A 14,272-nucleotide genomic window follows, 5' to 3' on the forward strand; every position below is an offset into this window, starting at 1 on the left:
ACCCTGACTGTAGATTACCTTCCTGCATAGCAGCCTCCTCCCTGGTCCTGTGGCCCCCACTACAGCTGACACTGCCTAGCCTCAGGCAGTAAACCTGAGTTCTATCCCTGAGCTGGACAAATTAATGTGGAACAAAAGGGGAATTTCACTGGAAGTAACTTCATTTATCCTGCAAACAACTATAGAACACCCACTGTGTGCCCAGCTGGTCCTTGAGGCAGGGGTTACAGCTGAGTAAGCCAGCTAGGCAGTCACTGCCCTGATGGAGCTGACACAGAGCCAAGGGAGCATCTAGTTTGCTAAATGGTGGGGACTACTAAGGAGGGAAAATAGCCAGAGAAATGACTGAAGGAATCAGAGTTGGGAGGGACTTAATCTCTGGAAATGTGAGAGGTGACCAGGAAAGGCATGAAGAGCAGGGACCAGCAAGCTAGAAAGTCTGAGAGCAAATAGGGCCCTACCACACAACTCAAGGAGTCAAGAGTGAATTTGAGGGTCTTGACCTGAGTGGGGAGGACTGGAGCTAGGGAGAGGTACAGCCAGAGTAGGCCTTGAGGGAGAGGGCAGAGCTCAGGGTGGGTGCTTTGAGTTGGCATCTGGGGTATGTGCAAATTTGGCACCCACTAGAAGTCCTGGCCAGGACTGCTTTGGGGAGTTGGGAATGAGTACATGGTGTTTCATCCTGTCTTAGGCAGTTCACACTGCCATTACCAGATACCATCAACTGGACAGCTTCAACCACAGACAGGGATGAGGGGCTCTGGCTCTTATGCATCCCACCTACCTTTGTCCTTCCCTTTGGGGTATGAATCTCCCAAACTGGGGTGGGAGTCAGAGCGCCCCTCTAAGGGACTGGGGAGCAACCTCTCCCTTGACCTCCTCAACTGGTTACTTGGAACCCAGGACCTAGGGTTGCTTCAGTCTGGCAATCTAGGGAGGTGGTGGGGGCTGCCAGGCCACTGGAGGGACAGGGGTATCTGGATCCTATCCTTTGCTTCAATTTGATGCCTTGGTTTCCTCTGCTGGCCTCTAATCCTGAATTTGAGCTCCTGAGGAGGTATGTTCTGGGAGCTGAAAATCCAAGATGCTGGCTTGGTCTGGTTCCAGACAGTTCATCTTGTGTGAACTGTCTCTCTTACAAGGATCCCAGTTCTTTTCACATTAGAGCCCCATTTTTATAACTTCATAAACCTTAATTAACTTCTATAGACCCTATCTCCAAATACAGGCATGTTGGGGGTTAGGACTTCAATATGTGAATTGGTGTGAGGGACATGATTCAACCCCTGAGACAGGGTGTGCTCCCCCAGAGGGGAGTAGAGAAGCTGACCAAGGACAGTGCCCTGTGCCAGTCTTCATCCTTCACTCTCTGGAAGAACTAGGCCTGCTTCTCACTCAGGCCTTTGCCTTGAAGGAACCATGCTCCCAGTTACCATGCCCAGATCTCAGTACTGTTGTCTCCTCTTCTGGGCTGAGTCAGATGCCCCAGTATGCAGGACATTTCTCTGTGTGACCCTGGAGGAATAGCCATGTCCCACACAGGACCATGAGCCCCGAGTCAGGGCCCTGTGTCAGTGATGACTGGCCCCCAGGCTCCTAGGCACTGTGTGCCCCAGACAGGCATTTGGCAAATATTTGTTGAGTGACTGTTGGGACATTATGGTAACTACATGCTGTACCCTTGCTTAACTGAACCGGGTTACCTGCTCTTGTCTGGGTTCAGGATTAGCAAAGCTAGGAGAATATCCTCAGCTTCTTGGGACTGGCGGCTACCATTCCCCTCCAGAGGGGTCTGGAGACCCAGAAGATGAACAGGCTGATATACCAAATTGTGAGGAAAGATGATTCAAGTGGACTGTCCTGCCATGGGGGAATTCGTGGTCAAGTAGAATTTAGGGTTTTCAGAGATAAACATAAGGATGCTGGGGAGGTGCTGCTCTTTAGGCTGGAGAATTCTCAGCAGAACCAGCATAAAGGCGGAGGGGGACTATATGCATAGACCAGTGGAAGGAAGGGCACCCACTTGGGGGGAACAGAATGCTGATGGTTTAGAGACCCTAACCTCTGGCTCCACCCCACCACTTCACAACCAGGCAACCTGGACTAAGCACCTGCTGCCCTGCATCTGTTTCTTTTTGGAGTGAGCCCATTGTCATGCATGGCTCCTCCCTTGGGGCTGGTGTGGATGGGTGCTTTGAGGTGGGCTAGAGGCTGCTGTTCCTTCTGAGTCTAGCTGACTGGATTGGGGGCAGTGGATCCTAGAGGAGGGTCTTTGGGGTCTCCTGTGGCCTCCTTCCTTCATTCCATCCTTGCAGAGACAAGGCATAGAGACCTACCACCTGACTCCCTAGTACAGTGGAAAGGAGTTTCTGTCTGCTGATTGGTTAAGCCTTTTTTCTAATTATCCCCCACCTCACTGTGCATTGAAGTCTTCAAAACCCTGGTTTCTGGGCTCTTATGATTGTAGTTTACAATGTATAAGGGACCCCAGCTTTGGTTGTTTTTCACCCTTGGGAACCCCCTTACTGTGTCTTTGTTCCCTTCTATTACCCCAAGAACCTCAGCACCCACTCCAGAGGGTACCCTTAGGAAGAGGGCTTGCAGCAGCAACCAACACACTGGGTACAGTTAGGAGGACCCCTCAAATGACCCTGAAACCTCTGCACAGCATCTGTATCTGATCCTGTACCACTCTGAGTCCTCTCCCTCTCCATGTGCCCCGTTTTTCCAGCTGCCACATCCCAAAGTAGTCCTTTATTCTTGCCTCAGTGTTTTCAGTATGGCTCTCTCTGTACTATTTAAAACATTTACAAATATTTATTGATTGCCTGCCTCTCTTGTGAGGAGCTAATGATGAACAAATCCAGTTATGTTGCCTGTTCTTGTGAAGTTGGCTGTCTCCCTGGAGGAGTAACTGTATGTGCAACTCTTAAAACTTAACTCCGACTTAAGCCCTTGGGTAACTGTGGGTGGCTTCCTATGGGTCTCCCAGTCCAGAGCCACTGACTATTCCAGCGTGGACCTCTGAGCCCTTATTTTCCATACCCTACAAAGAAACTGCTTTCTTATTAGTGTTTCCCTGTGCCACCTGTCCCCACTCTTTTCTGCCCACCAGGCCTTTCCTCAGCCGCCTTCCTGTCCTGTTGCCTTCTCCATGCTGCTATCTGGTGTTCTCCCAAAGCTGATAGGTGCTCTAGTCACCCTGGCTCCAAGCTTCCCACTGCTTACTCCTCACCTGACCCAGGCTCCCATCCCATATTCTTCCCCACAGCCCCATCCCCCTCTGCATTGCCCTCCAGCCATTGGCCTCCCTGGGGTTCCTGGACTACACTTGGCTCCTACTCAAGATGGTTGGCTGTTGAGAGACACATTTACCCCAACTGTAACAAAAATGTTTCCCCATTAGACAGTGAGCCTCCTATGGTCATAGCCAAACTTCAGGGCTGTGTCCCCCAATACAATCTGTTGGGGTGGGTTGGACGAGAGTGCCCATTTTACAGATTAGATAAAATGAGGCAGAGAGGGGGAAAGAGCTGGCCTTAGAACTTAGGTTCTAGGGACTCTGGTTCTGTCCTATGCCTCTTCTTCCTTTGCCCTTTTTCCTGCTTTTGCAGCGTGAGCCTTCCAAGTGGTGTCAGAGCACCCCTTCAGGGACATGTGGACCAGCCTCTCCCTTAACCCCCTTGATGCCAGTCACTTGGGACCCAGGACCTGGAAGACTTTCAATTTGGCTGCCTGGGGGAGTGGTCAGGCTGTTGTGGGCCCTTTGGTGGGGAAGGGGGGTATCTGGGCCCTGTCCATTGCTGCCTCTGTTTCCGCTAACTCCTCATGCAGGAGTTAGGCCCTGAACTTGAACTCTTGGGATATGTATTCTGTCTCATCACTAGTGATCCCAGTTTCGTCCACCTTCCCCCTCTAGCTTTCTGTCCTGTTATTTTTCTTGGTGATGACAGTGATATTTATGATGATGATGGTACAGCTGAGGGGAAATCACAGGTTTTCAGTGTCCAGACAGGCCTGTTTGAGTCTTGCCCCTACCATTGACCTCAGGATAGTCCTTAACTCCACACGGCCTCAGTTTTCCCAGCTGAGAATTGGGAGTAAGTCAGCTTTGGGCTTTCTCAGAGGATTAGCCTACGTCTCCCACAAGGTCTGCTGCTGCTATACCAGCTCAATAGGTAGGTGCCTGTTGCACTTGCAGAATCAGGTTTACTAGCAGTGCCTATTTCCTAATAGAAAAGCAGAGCTTCTGAGCCTTTCAGCTTCTGGCTGCTTCTTTCCCTCCTGGCAGCCCTTTCAGAATGAACCGGTGTTACTAGGTAGGGCCCAGGTTTCACTGTACCCCCAGTGCTTGGCTGAGACAGCTCAGTTGATGAATGAAAAACAGGAAAGCTAACGAGCAAGAGAAGGACACCTGTCAGTGCCTGCTGCAGGGCCTTTACATGCACTCTCTCATTTGCCAGTGGAATCTCCATGTAGGCCTCTCTCCTCACCCTTACCCGCCTATTCAGCGTCATTGCCGTCTACACTCTAGAATTTTAGGAGGCTCACTTTTACCAGTGGGGGTATTTGTAAAGCCACATGTTCCATCCATGCCCTTTTGTGATTTACCCCAGAATATGGGATATGCCCTTCCTCCTGAGTTAGGTTGTGTGCCAGATACAGAAGTTCCCACATTCAGGGCCTCCCCGGTGGCGCAGCGGTTGAGCGCTGGGTTGCAAGGCTGCCCGCAGCCTCTGCAGCGCCGATTCGATCCCCGGCTGTTCCCTGGCCACCAGAGGAGGGTCCCACATGGCGCGCAGACCTCTCCTGCCGCCCGCTGCTTCCCCCAGCAGTGTACTTCGTCAGTCTGCCCGCTCTGCTCCCTGCTCTGGCTCTGGCGAATTCTCTCACCCTCCCGCACCTCTGACTGTGACCAGTGCTTGTATAAACAAACAAACAAATCTTTAAAAAAAAAAAAGTTCCCACATTCAGAGGTGCTTTGACATCCAGGGGATCCCCCATGGCCTAGACTCCCTGAATTGGGTCACATTTAAATTTCTCATTTCTCCTCTCCCTCCCAGCACTTTGGGGTGAATTTTTGTGGGAATGTGTGTGATTTCACACATTGTTATTTTGGTGAATAGGCAATGTGTTCACCATGTTCAAAATTCAAAAGACCAAGAATGTACATGGCAAATCTTGTCCCCATTTCTGCCGAGAAGAACCTGGCCTTATTTTTTTTTTTTTTCTTTTAGTTTTATTGAGATGTACATACCATACAGTTTAAAATATATAGTTCATTAGTTTTTGGTATATTCGCTGCTATACACCCATCACCACAATTTTAGGACATTTTTTCAACTTAAATGTTTCTGGATTTCCCTATCCTGGGCATTCATGTAAATGGAATCATAATATTTGATCCCTTTTATCTGGCTTGCATTTAGCATAATTTCAGTATTCATCCACATAATTTGGGCCACGTTTTGTTTATTCATCGGTTGATGAACGTCTGTGTTGTTTCCATCTTTTGCTTGTGAATAGTACTGTTACAGACATTTATGTACAAGTTTTTGTTTTTTTTTAAAGATTTACTTATTTATGCATACAAGAGCTGGGGTACAGGCCAGAGATGCAGGGGGTGAGAGGATTCAACAGAGACAGAGTGGGGAACAGAACAGGCAGACTGACTGAAATACACTGCTGAGGGGAGCAGCGGGCGAGTCAGGAGAGGTCTGCTGTGCCATGAGGGTTGCTCCCTGGCCAGCTGGGGATTGAACTCATGCTGCAGAGGCTGCTGATTGCTTCACAGTGCTGTGCTTTAACCCCTTGCGCCACCAGGGAGGCCCAATGTACAAGTTTTTCTGTGTATCATTTCTTCTCAAGTCCTGGGTGTGGAAGTGCTGGGTATTTGGTAGCTCATTTCTAAACTACTTGGGTTTACATTTACCTGATTACTAGTGATGTTCCCATGCAATTTCAGGTTTTTTAAGTGGTCATTCAGTCATTCAACAAACTGATCATAGCACTGCACAGTGTGAAAAACTGGATGACCCAGACCTCTTGACTTTACCATCCAGTGCTGTTCAGAGTTGTGCATAAAGTGCACTAGTGATAGTTAATGTGCACAGGGAGTGCTCACCATGTTAACTCATTTAGTGTTCACACACATCCCTGAGTGTATGCCTTTGCCCTCCTGTCTGTGTAGAACATCCTGTAGCTTGCTTGCTGATTTGACAGGAGTGGGCGGCTCTGTAAAATCCTTATGGCCAATTTCCACTGTGTGAAGGTTCTCGAGAACAGTGCTGAGTCTGCCACTTGATCCCGTCCTTCTGTCTGTCTCTCCCTGTCCCCCAAGCAGCCGTCACCATGGCCCAGACCCTGCAGATGGAGATCCCAAACTTCGGCAACAGCATCCTGGAGTGCCTGAATGAGCAGCGGCTGCAGGGCCTGTACTGTGATGTGTCTGTGGTGGTCAAGGGTCACGCCTTCAAGGCCCACCGGGCTGTGCTGGCTGCCAGTAGCTCCTATTTCCGGGACCTGTTCAACAGCAGCCGGAGCGCTGTGGTGGAACTGCCAGCGGCCGTGCAGCCCCAATCCTTCCAGCAGATCCTCAGCTTCTGCTACACTGGCAGGCTGAGCATGAATGTGGGAGACCAGTTCTTGCTCATGTACACAGCTGGCTTCCTGCAGATCCAGGAGATCATGGAGAAAGGCACCGAGTTCTTCCTCAAGGTGAGCTCCCCCAGCTGCGACTCACAGGGCCTGCACACTGAGGAGGCCCCAACATCTGAGCCCCAGAGCCCTGTGGCCCAGACATCCAGCTGGCCAGCCTGTGGTACCCCACTCCCCCTCGTGTCACGAGTCAAGACAGAGCAGCAGGAGTCGGACTCCGTGCAGTGCACGCCGGTGGCCAAGCGGCTGTGGGACAGCAGCCAGAAGGAGGCCGGGGGAAGCAATGGCAGCCGCAAAATGGCCAAGTTCTCCACACCGGATCTGGCCACCAACCGACCACCCCAGCAGGCCCCAGTAGTGGCGGCGGCAGCAGCAGGGACCGGGCAACCAACTGGGGGGACAACAGCGGCAGCAGGGGGCCTAGTGAGCGGACCCAGCACATCAGAGTGGACCAGCCCAGGCACCTCAAGTGCCTATACCAGCGACAGCCCTGGCTCCTACCACAATGAGGAGGATGAGGAAGAAGATGCAGGCGAGGAGGGCACGGACGAGCAGTACCGGCAGATCTGCAACATGTACACCATGTATAGCATGATGAACGTCGGCCAGACTGGTGAGGTGCCCACCTGACCATCCCCAGCCCATCCTGCCATCCCTAGCTGTGCCTGACTCACACCACTTTTGTCCCCCTAGCTGAAAAGGTGGAGGCACTCCCTGAGCAGGTGGCCCCCGAGTCCCGGAACCGCATCCGGGTGCGGCAAGACCTGGCATCTCTCCCGGCTGAGCTCATCAACCAGATTGGCAATCGCTGCCACCCCAAGCTCTACGATGAGGGTGATCCCTCTGAGAAACTGGAGCTGGTGACAGGTGGGCCAGCCTCCTCCCCTCCCCCTAGTCTTGCTGCCCATGGACTGCATCCTAGGGCAGCTGACACCCCTTGGCATTGCTGATACATGTCAAAGGCTGGCCGCCAGGTTTCCACTCCATAGGTAGGTGTAAGTGTGGGCTGGCATCCTTTGGCCACATGGGATGTTTTGAGTATTAACTAGCACAGTGATTAAGAATTTGGCCCTTAATTCTGTGTGCTAGCCTCTGCTGCCCATTCTTTGGGACACGAAGGTGACTCTGCAAACAGGGCCCAGCATATCGCCAATGCCCCTGGACGTTGGTGCCACCATCTCTGTTCTTTCATGAGTTCTAAGGGCCCTACCACACAACTGAAGGCCATAGGGTTCTATACCACAGAGACTCACCTGCCCAGCCTACCTGGAGAAAGTTGTCAGGGACTGTCTCGAGGGCCCATAGAACAGCCCAGGCCAGGACTTGATCACCTAGGAAACATGACAGTTTGGGGCCCTTGGTCACCCACTGGTTCCCCCTGCAGGTACCAATGTGTACATAACACGGGCACAGCTCATGAACTGCCACGTCAGTGCAGGCACGAGGCACAAGGTCCTGCTGCGGCGTCTCCTGGCCTCCTTCTTTGACCGGTAAGGCCCTTGTCAGAGCCTTAGGGGGTGGGGGGAGGAGCTGGACTTACCCATGCCCTCCCATCACCACAGGGTCCACTGACGCCACTTCCCTGTGTCCCCCACCCCAGGAACACGTTGGCAAACAGCTGTGGCACCGGCATTCGTTCTTCCACCAATGACCCCAGGCGCAAACCTCTAGACAGCCGTGTCCTCCATGCCGTCAAGTGTAAGTATTGGCCTTCTTTCTGGTGGGATCTGAGGCGAGCACATGGTCTTTTCCTTGATGTTGGCCCTGATGGGTGAGGGTGTGGGAGGTGGAATTTGGTGATAAGAAGGATTCTGAGGCTTGATCTAGGCTTGTTGAAAAGAGGGTAATAATTAGAGATTTCTTTCTGTGTTTGGGGGTGGTCGGTCTCATTGTCAGGAGATGAATCCGGGTTTTCTTTTTCTTTTTCTTTTTTTTTTTAAGGTTTGTTTGTTTGTTTGTTTGTTTGTTTGTTTATTTATTTATTTATTTATGCAAGCACTGGGTACAGTCAGAAGTGCGGGAGGGTGAGAGAATTCACCAGAGCCAGAGCGGGGAGCAGAGCAGGCAGAAGGACTGAGGTACACTGCTGAGGGGAGCAGCGGGCGGCAGGAGAGGTCTGCGCGCCATGTGGGACCCTCCTCCGGTGGCCGGGGAGCAGCCGGGGATGGAACCGGCGCTGCAGAGGCCGCGGGCAGCTTCGCAACCCAGCGCTCAACCGCTGCGCCACCGGGGAGGCCCTCTTTTTCTTTTTTTAAGATTTATTTATTTATGCATACAAGAACTGGGATACAGGCCAGAGGTGTGGGGGGAGGGTGAGAGGACTCACCGGAGACAGTGGGGAACAGAACAGGCGGATTGACTGAAATACACTGCTGAGGGGAGCAGCGGGCGAGTCAGGAGAGGTCTGCTGCACCATGTGGGTATCTCCTTGGCCGGGGAGCGACCTGGTGCTGCAGTGGCTGCGGATAGCTTCATAGGTTGTGTCTTAACCCCTTGTGCCACCAGGGAGGCCTGAATCTGGGTTTTCTTGTGGAATCTCCCAGTTCCTAAATTCTGGCAAATGATCCACATTTTTTAAGAGCACTGGGCCAAATCATCAAATCCACACATACCCATTTATGACCAGCTCAGATAGAAGTGTGGACTAGACCACATTTTTAGGGTCTTGACTTAGGTTCGTAGTTTTTTCCCTTTTGAGCAGGGACATTCATGGGTGCTCGCATACACACACAAATTCATGCTGGGGGATTCAAGAGCAGCATGGTTGAGTACCTGTTGGTGGGGTGGGATTCCAGGGCTACACATTCTCAGCCTGAGCCACCTCTCTACCCACATAGACTACTGCCAGAACTTTGCCCCCAACTTCAAGGAGAGTGAGATGAATTCCATTGCGGCTGACATGTGCACCAACGCCCGCCGGGTCGTGCGTAAAAGCTGGATGCCCAAGGTCAAGCTGCTCAAGGCTGAGGGCGAGGCCTACACCACCTTCATCAGCGACACGGGCAAGGTGGAGCCGTACATGATGGACGTGGAGCACAGCTTTGAGACAGCCAGTCATGACGGCGAGGCAGGCCCCTCGGCGGAGGCCCTCCAGTAACCCCCATTGGACCCCCTCCCCTCGGGGCTGCACACTTCCCTCCTGTCACACCTGCCCACCTGCCATCTTGGTCATGAGCTACTGTCTGTTCCCTCCCCAGCAACCTCGGGGGGCACTGCATGCTCCCAGCCCCTCTGCCTTCCCTGTCCCCACCCCCACCCCATTCCAAGCGGGCTGGGAGAGGACAGAGGGGGTTCGAGGTCTGCGTTGCCTTCTCTAGCACACACTCAATGCACCTCCTAACCCCTAGCAATTGTCCTCCCATTCATCAGGCCAGGCACAGGGAGGAGCCGGCCAGGGGGCTCTGGAAGGCCCCCTCCCCAGGCGTCTGGGCCGCCTGGTGGAAGCTTTCCTCAGCCTCCATCCCTCTGGGCAGCCCCTTAGTACTCACAGGGGGCCCCGGGTTCTCAGGACCCCTCCCGCCACCACCTCCCAGTGCTTCCATGTTTCCAAAAGCGCCTTCCTGTCTCCCTCCTTCTGTCCCTGTGCCTGGGGACTGGGGTAGGTGAGGCCGTGGGAACTGCCCATTTTACAACTGAGGAAACCCGAGGCTCAGAATTTCCATGGGGAACCGAAGGTGGCAGTGGTGGACTTTGTGTTCAGCCTCTGTTGTTTCTGTCAGTCCCCTGGGGCCTGAGTCAGGGGTCTCCTTGGGGCAGAGCCAGGGTCTCTGAGGATAGGAGAAATGTCCAAGGCTCCGAGAAGTTTGTATGTGTGTGTATATGTGTGTGTGTGTGTACGCGTGCGTGCACTTGCTTGTGGAGAAGTTTTGCTATTAAACAAATGAAGCTATCAGAGGCAGTAGGACCAGCAATGGAACCAGGGGAGCAGGCTGGGGGGCTGCGGCCCTCCCTTCCCTTTCCCATCCCCTCCCCACCCCACGGCAGGGCTCCCAGCCCCCACCTCCTGTACATACTTTTTAAAACATTTTTTTAGCTTATGAAATATTGAAGTATAAGATTCCTTTTATTTTTCAAACCAATGGGACTGTGTCTGCTGTCCCCTTTGGTCCCTGGGGGCCGTGGAAGGCAGGACAGTGTGGGAGGACTAGGGGCAGGTGAATGTGTGTGGAGTGTGGGTGTGTGTTTCTGAGGTGGGGCCCTTGGTCCAGCCACCAACTGGGTTCTTGTGGGTCTGACTAGTTCCCTCTCACCCCTTTTTCTGCTTCCCCATGGAGTACAGGTAATGGGTGAAGGGTGTCCCTGACCTGGTTGCCTTGACGAAATCCAGCTCCTGGGGACACCTACTTCCATTGTTAGTAGTTTGCAGAATTTTCTCTTACCATTCCTCTTTCATTCTCTCCCAGTGTCAGTGGTGTTTGTTTGGTTTGGTTTGGTTTTGCGTTTTACGTGTGAACTAAGGATTCTTTTACTCTCCATTCCCCCACACTGGATATCCTTTCTTCACCATTTTGTGTCTGGCCCCTTTGCTACTGCCTCTCCCTCTCTCCTCCCCAATCCAACCAGCCCATTGCACCCAGCTGCCTCTATCTAGAGGCCAGCCCCACCTTGACCCTTTGCCTCTGACTCGGAGGCCTCCCCCCAACCCAGCAGCTCACCTCATAGCCTGTGGTGAGGGGGTCCCTCCTGACATCTGCTTGTTGCAGGGTGGGGTGTGTCAAGCCTGGCTGGGGCCCTGGGCCAATCCCAGCACCTTAGCCCCTAGGTAGCCTGAGTATGTGGGGGAGTCGACACCCCCAGCTTAAAGCACAAGCACCTTAGTCGCACCTCCCCCCCATCCTGTCCTTGACACCTCACCCTAGCATCGATCCCAAAGCACAAAATCCTGATCAGTTGGCATGCCTCTGGACTGGTTGAAGCTGAGGGGCAGACTGGGGCTCCAGCCAGAGCCCTAAAGGAAGCAGGAGTCCCCAGGCACTCCCCTCCTTCCAGGCCTTAGCAGGGACTAGCTCCCTGGGACTGGGGTCTTCTCTCTCCCCACCCCTTTGTCCTGGGCAGGCCCTGCCCAGTCCCTCCCTGCCTTGCCTTGTCCTAGGTGGGGCTTGCCCATCTCTCCTCCAAGCCTCTGCAGCACTGGGTTGGGTGGCAGAACCCCCTTGTTTCAGGGGACCCCAGGAGGTTCCCCTGGCTCTGGGGCCTGTGTATTGGGGTGGGGAGAGGGGCCGGGCAGGGGTGCAGGGGAGGAAACTCCTCACCAGGAGAGCCAAAGACAGGGTTGTGCCTTATCCCAGGAGCCACCCCTGCACCCCTCTTACCCTGCCCTCCCCTTTCCCTCTCAGGCGGCCTGCTGCTTTCCCTGCCCTCCCTTCCAGGCCTTGCCCTGAGCTGCATGGTCCCCCCTCCACCCTGGGCAGCCAGGAAGGAACACGGAATCACCGACCAACACAAAAAAGACTGTGGGGGCCCCCTCTCTGCCTCCCCTGGCCGCCCCCCCTCCTCCACCCACACCTCTTTCACGCAGGACAGATCACCTGTGGCATCTGCGTGAAGTGCCAACACCCTCCCCTGCCCTGGGCCAAGCACCCCTCCCCGGGCCCAAAAGTGAGATTGCACATTAACTACTGTAAGGAGAGGAGCCGCACTGGGAAATGTGAACCACGAGAATATCAGTGATAACTGATTAGGAGAATAAACTAAACGCCTTTGTAACAGCCCTGCCGCATGCTCTCACTAGGGTGCAAGGAGTGGGCCCCGGGGGGTTCACTCACCACCCACTGGGTTACCCCAGAATGACACCTACTTTTCCTGACTTACCTTTGACAGATGTAGAAGTAGTGTATGGAGAGGGACTGCTCTTCAGATGGGGACAGAGGATCAAAGAGCTTCAACTTACAGCACTCTCACAACTGCCCCAGCATTTCTCTACATGATACCCCTAGACTGTTACTGCATATGTGTGATCCCTATATCCTGAATGGGTAACCGTGGCTTCTCATGGGAACCCCTCCAAAGCTACAAGGGTAATGGCTACATCAAAAGTGGCCTGCACACCAGATGCGCTTGCTGCCCTTCTGCCATCTGTGTGTGATGACAGCCCCAGAAGCAGATCCTAAATTTGCCCCCCGCCACACACCTAAAATTGGAATGTGAAGGTGGTCAGTCTAAATTCAGCTACTTATTCAAATACCCTGGAGAGCTGGAGGGGCTTGAGAATGTGAAAAGGACAAAGGGTTTTATCAGTGAGCTCATATTGATCCAGAGTATCTTGGGGATCCTGTCAAAAGATACTTGCTTTGTGGAAAGGAAGCTTCAACTCTGCCCCAGCCAGCTCCACCCTTTGAGAACTAGGAGAGCTCCAGGTGTCATGGAGATCAAGTAATAGTTCATTCACAGGGTAGCTTATGGATAATTCAGTTAGACCAGTCATCAATGAAAATCCACATGTGTCTGCTGCAGAGTAGTCTCAGCATACAGGCAGCCCCAAGTGGAAATACCATCTGGTATCTGTGGGCTCCAAGAAATAACTAAAGATCAAGAGAATCCCCCAAACCATGGCAGTGGTTTTACATAAAAAGTACCTACATTTCTGGTCCCTTTAAAAATTTGACATTTGACAAATTTTGACCTCATGGAGTGAAGGACGTAATAGCAATTATAACATGTAAGTGGGAAACAGGTATGTGGTTCTGATGTCTGATTCCATAACATCTAAGACAATAACTAAAGGGTCACAGCACTTACAAGTTAGCTGGCTTAAGGAATCATTTCATACTCAGAAGGTGAGAGTGGGAGGGTATGGGCCGCTGAAGTGTCCATGCACACCAGTGCAGCCACACCGAGTACCTGGCCTCACATACCCACTTTCAGTCCCCCTGGATGGTTGGACATGTGTTTCAGAACCCAGAAACACAATAGGGAGATGTTTAGGCTGAAGTTTCTTTTTTTTCTCAAGATTTATGTACAGAAGAATTGGGGTATAGGTCAGAGGTGCGGAGGGTGAGAGGATTCATCAGAGAGTGGGGAGCAGAACAGGCAGGCTGACTGAAATACACTGCTGAGGGGAGCAGCAGGTGAGACAGGAGAGATCTGTTGTACTGTATGTGTGTTGGCTCCCTAGCTAGGGAATCACTCAGGCCCTTGTGATAGTGCTGAGACTTAACCCCTAGGCCACTAGGGAGGCCCTAGGCTAAAGTTTAGGGCCTACCTGATGGCTCAGAAGGTTAAATCTCAGCATTATGAAGCTATCTAGCACCAGTTCAATCCCCGGCCAGACCAGGGAGCTGACCCACATGGCGCAGCTGACCTTTCCTGTCTTGCCAGCTGCTCCCCTCAGCAGTGTATTTCAGCCAATCTGCCTGTTCTGCTCCCCACTCTGTCTCTGGTGAATCCTCTCACTACCCTGCACCTCTGGCCTACACCCCAGCTCTTGTATGCAAAAATAAATCTAAAAAAATAATAAAAACTTAAGGAAAAATCATGGTACACACCTATGGTGATATTATCTGTCATGAAAACCAATCAACTGAAGTCTTCTTCAAATATTGACAATTGAAATTCCTAAGATGCTGAGTGCACACCTCCCACACATACACATCTGGGCCCCAGCACATGAAAGCAT

General features: G+C 52.5%; 1 protein-coding gene across 5 annotated transcripts in view; it reads left to right on the forward strand.

Annotated features, from left to right (window-relative positions):
• Positions 1-13,952, forward strand: part of NACC1 (nucleus accumbens associated 1) — a 21,490-nt gene extending 7,538 nt beyond the window's left edge. For all 5 annotated transcript variants that reach the window (XM_054693301.1, XM_037505956.2, XM_037505955.2 and 2 more), the window contains 5 exons: positions 6,344-7,270; positions 7,351-7,524; positions 8,042-8,147; positions 8,258-8,355; positions 9,495-13,952. In XM_054693301.1, the coding sequence (XP_054549276.1) occupies positions 6,352-7,270; positions 7,351-7,524; positions 8,042-8,147; positions 8,258-8,355; positions 9,495-9,754 (1,557 nt within the window). In that variant the 5' untranslated portion in view covers positions 6,344-6,351 and the 3' untranslated portion in view covers positions 9,755-13,952. The remainder of the gene's footprint in view (positions 1-6,343; positions 7,271-7,350; positions 7,525-8,041; positions 8,148-8,257; positions 8,356-9,494) is intronic.
• The last annotated feature ends 320 nt before the right edge of the window (positions 13,953-14,272 follow it).

The sequence above is a fragment of the Talpa occidentalis genome, unplaced genomic scaffold (assembly GCF_014898055.3).
Source record: "Talpa occidentalis isolate TD23 unplaced genomic scaffold, MPIMG_talOcc4v2.1 talOcc4.12, whole genome shotgun sequence".
Classification (NCBI taxonomy): Eukaryota; Metazoa; Chordata; class Mammalia; order Eulipotyphla; family Talpidae; genus Talpa; species Talpa occidentalis.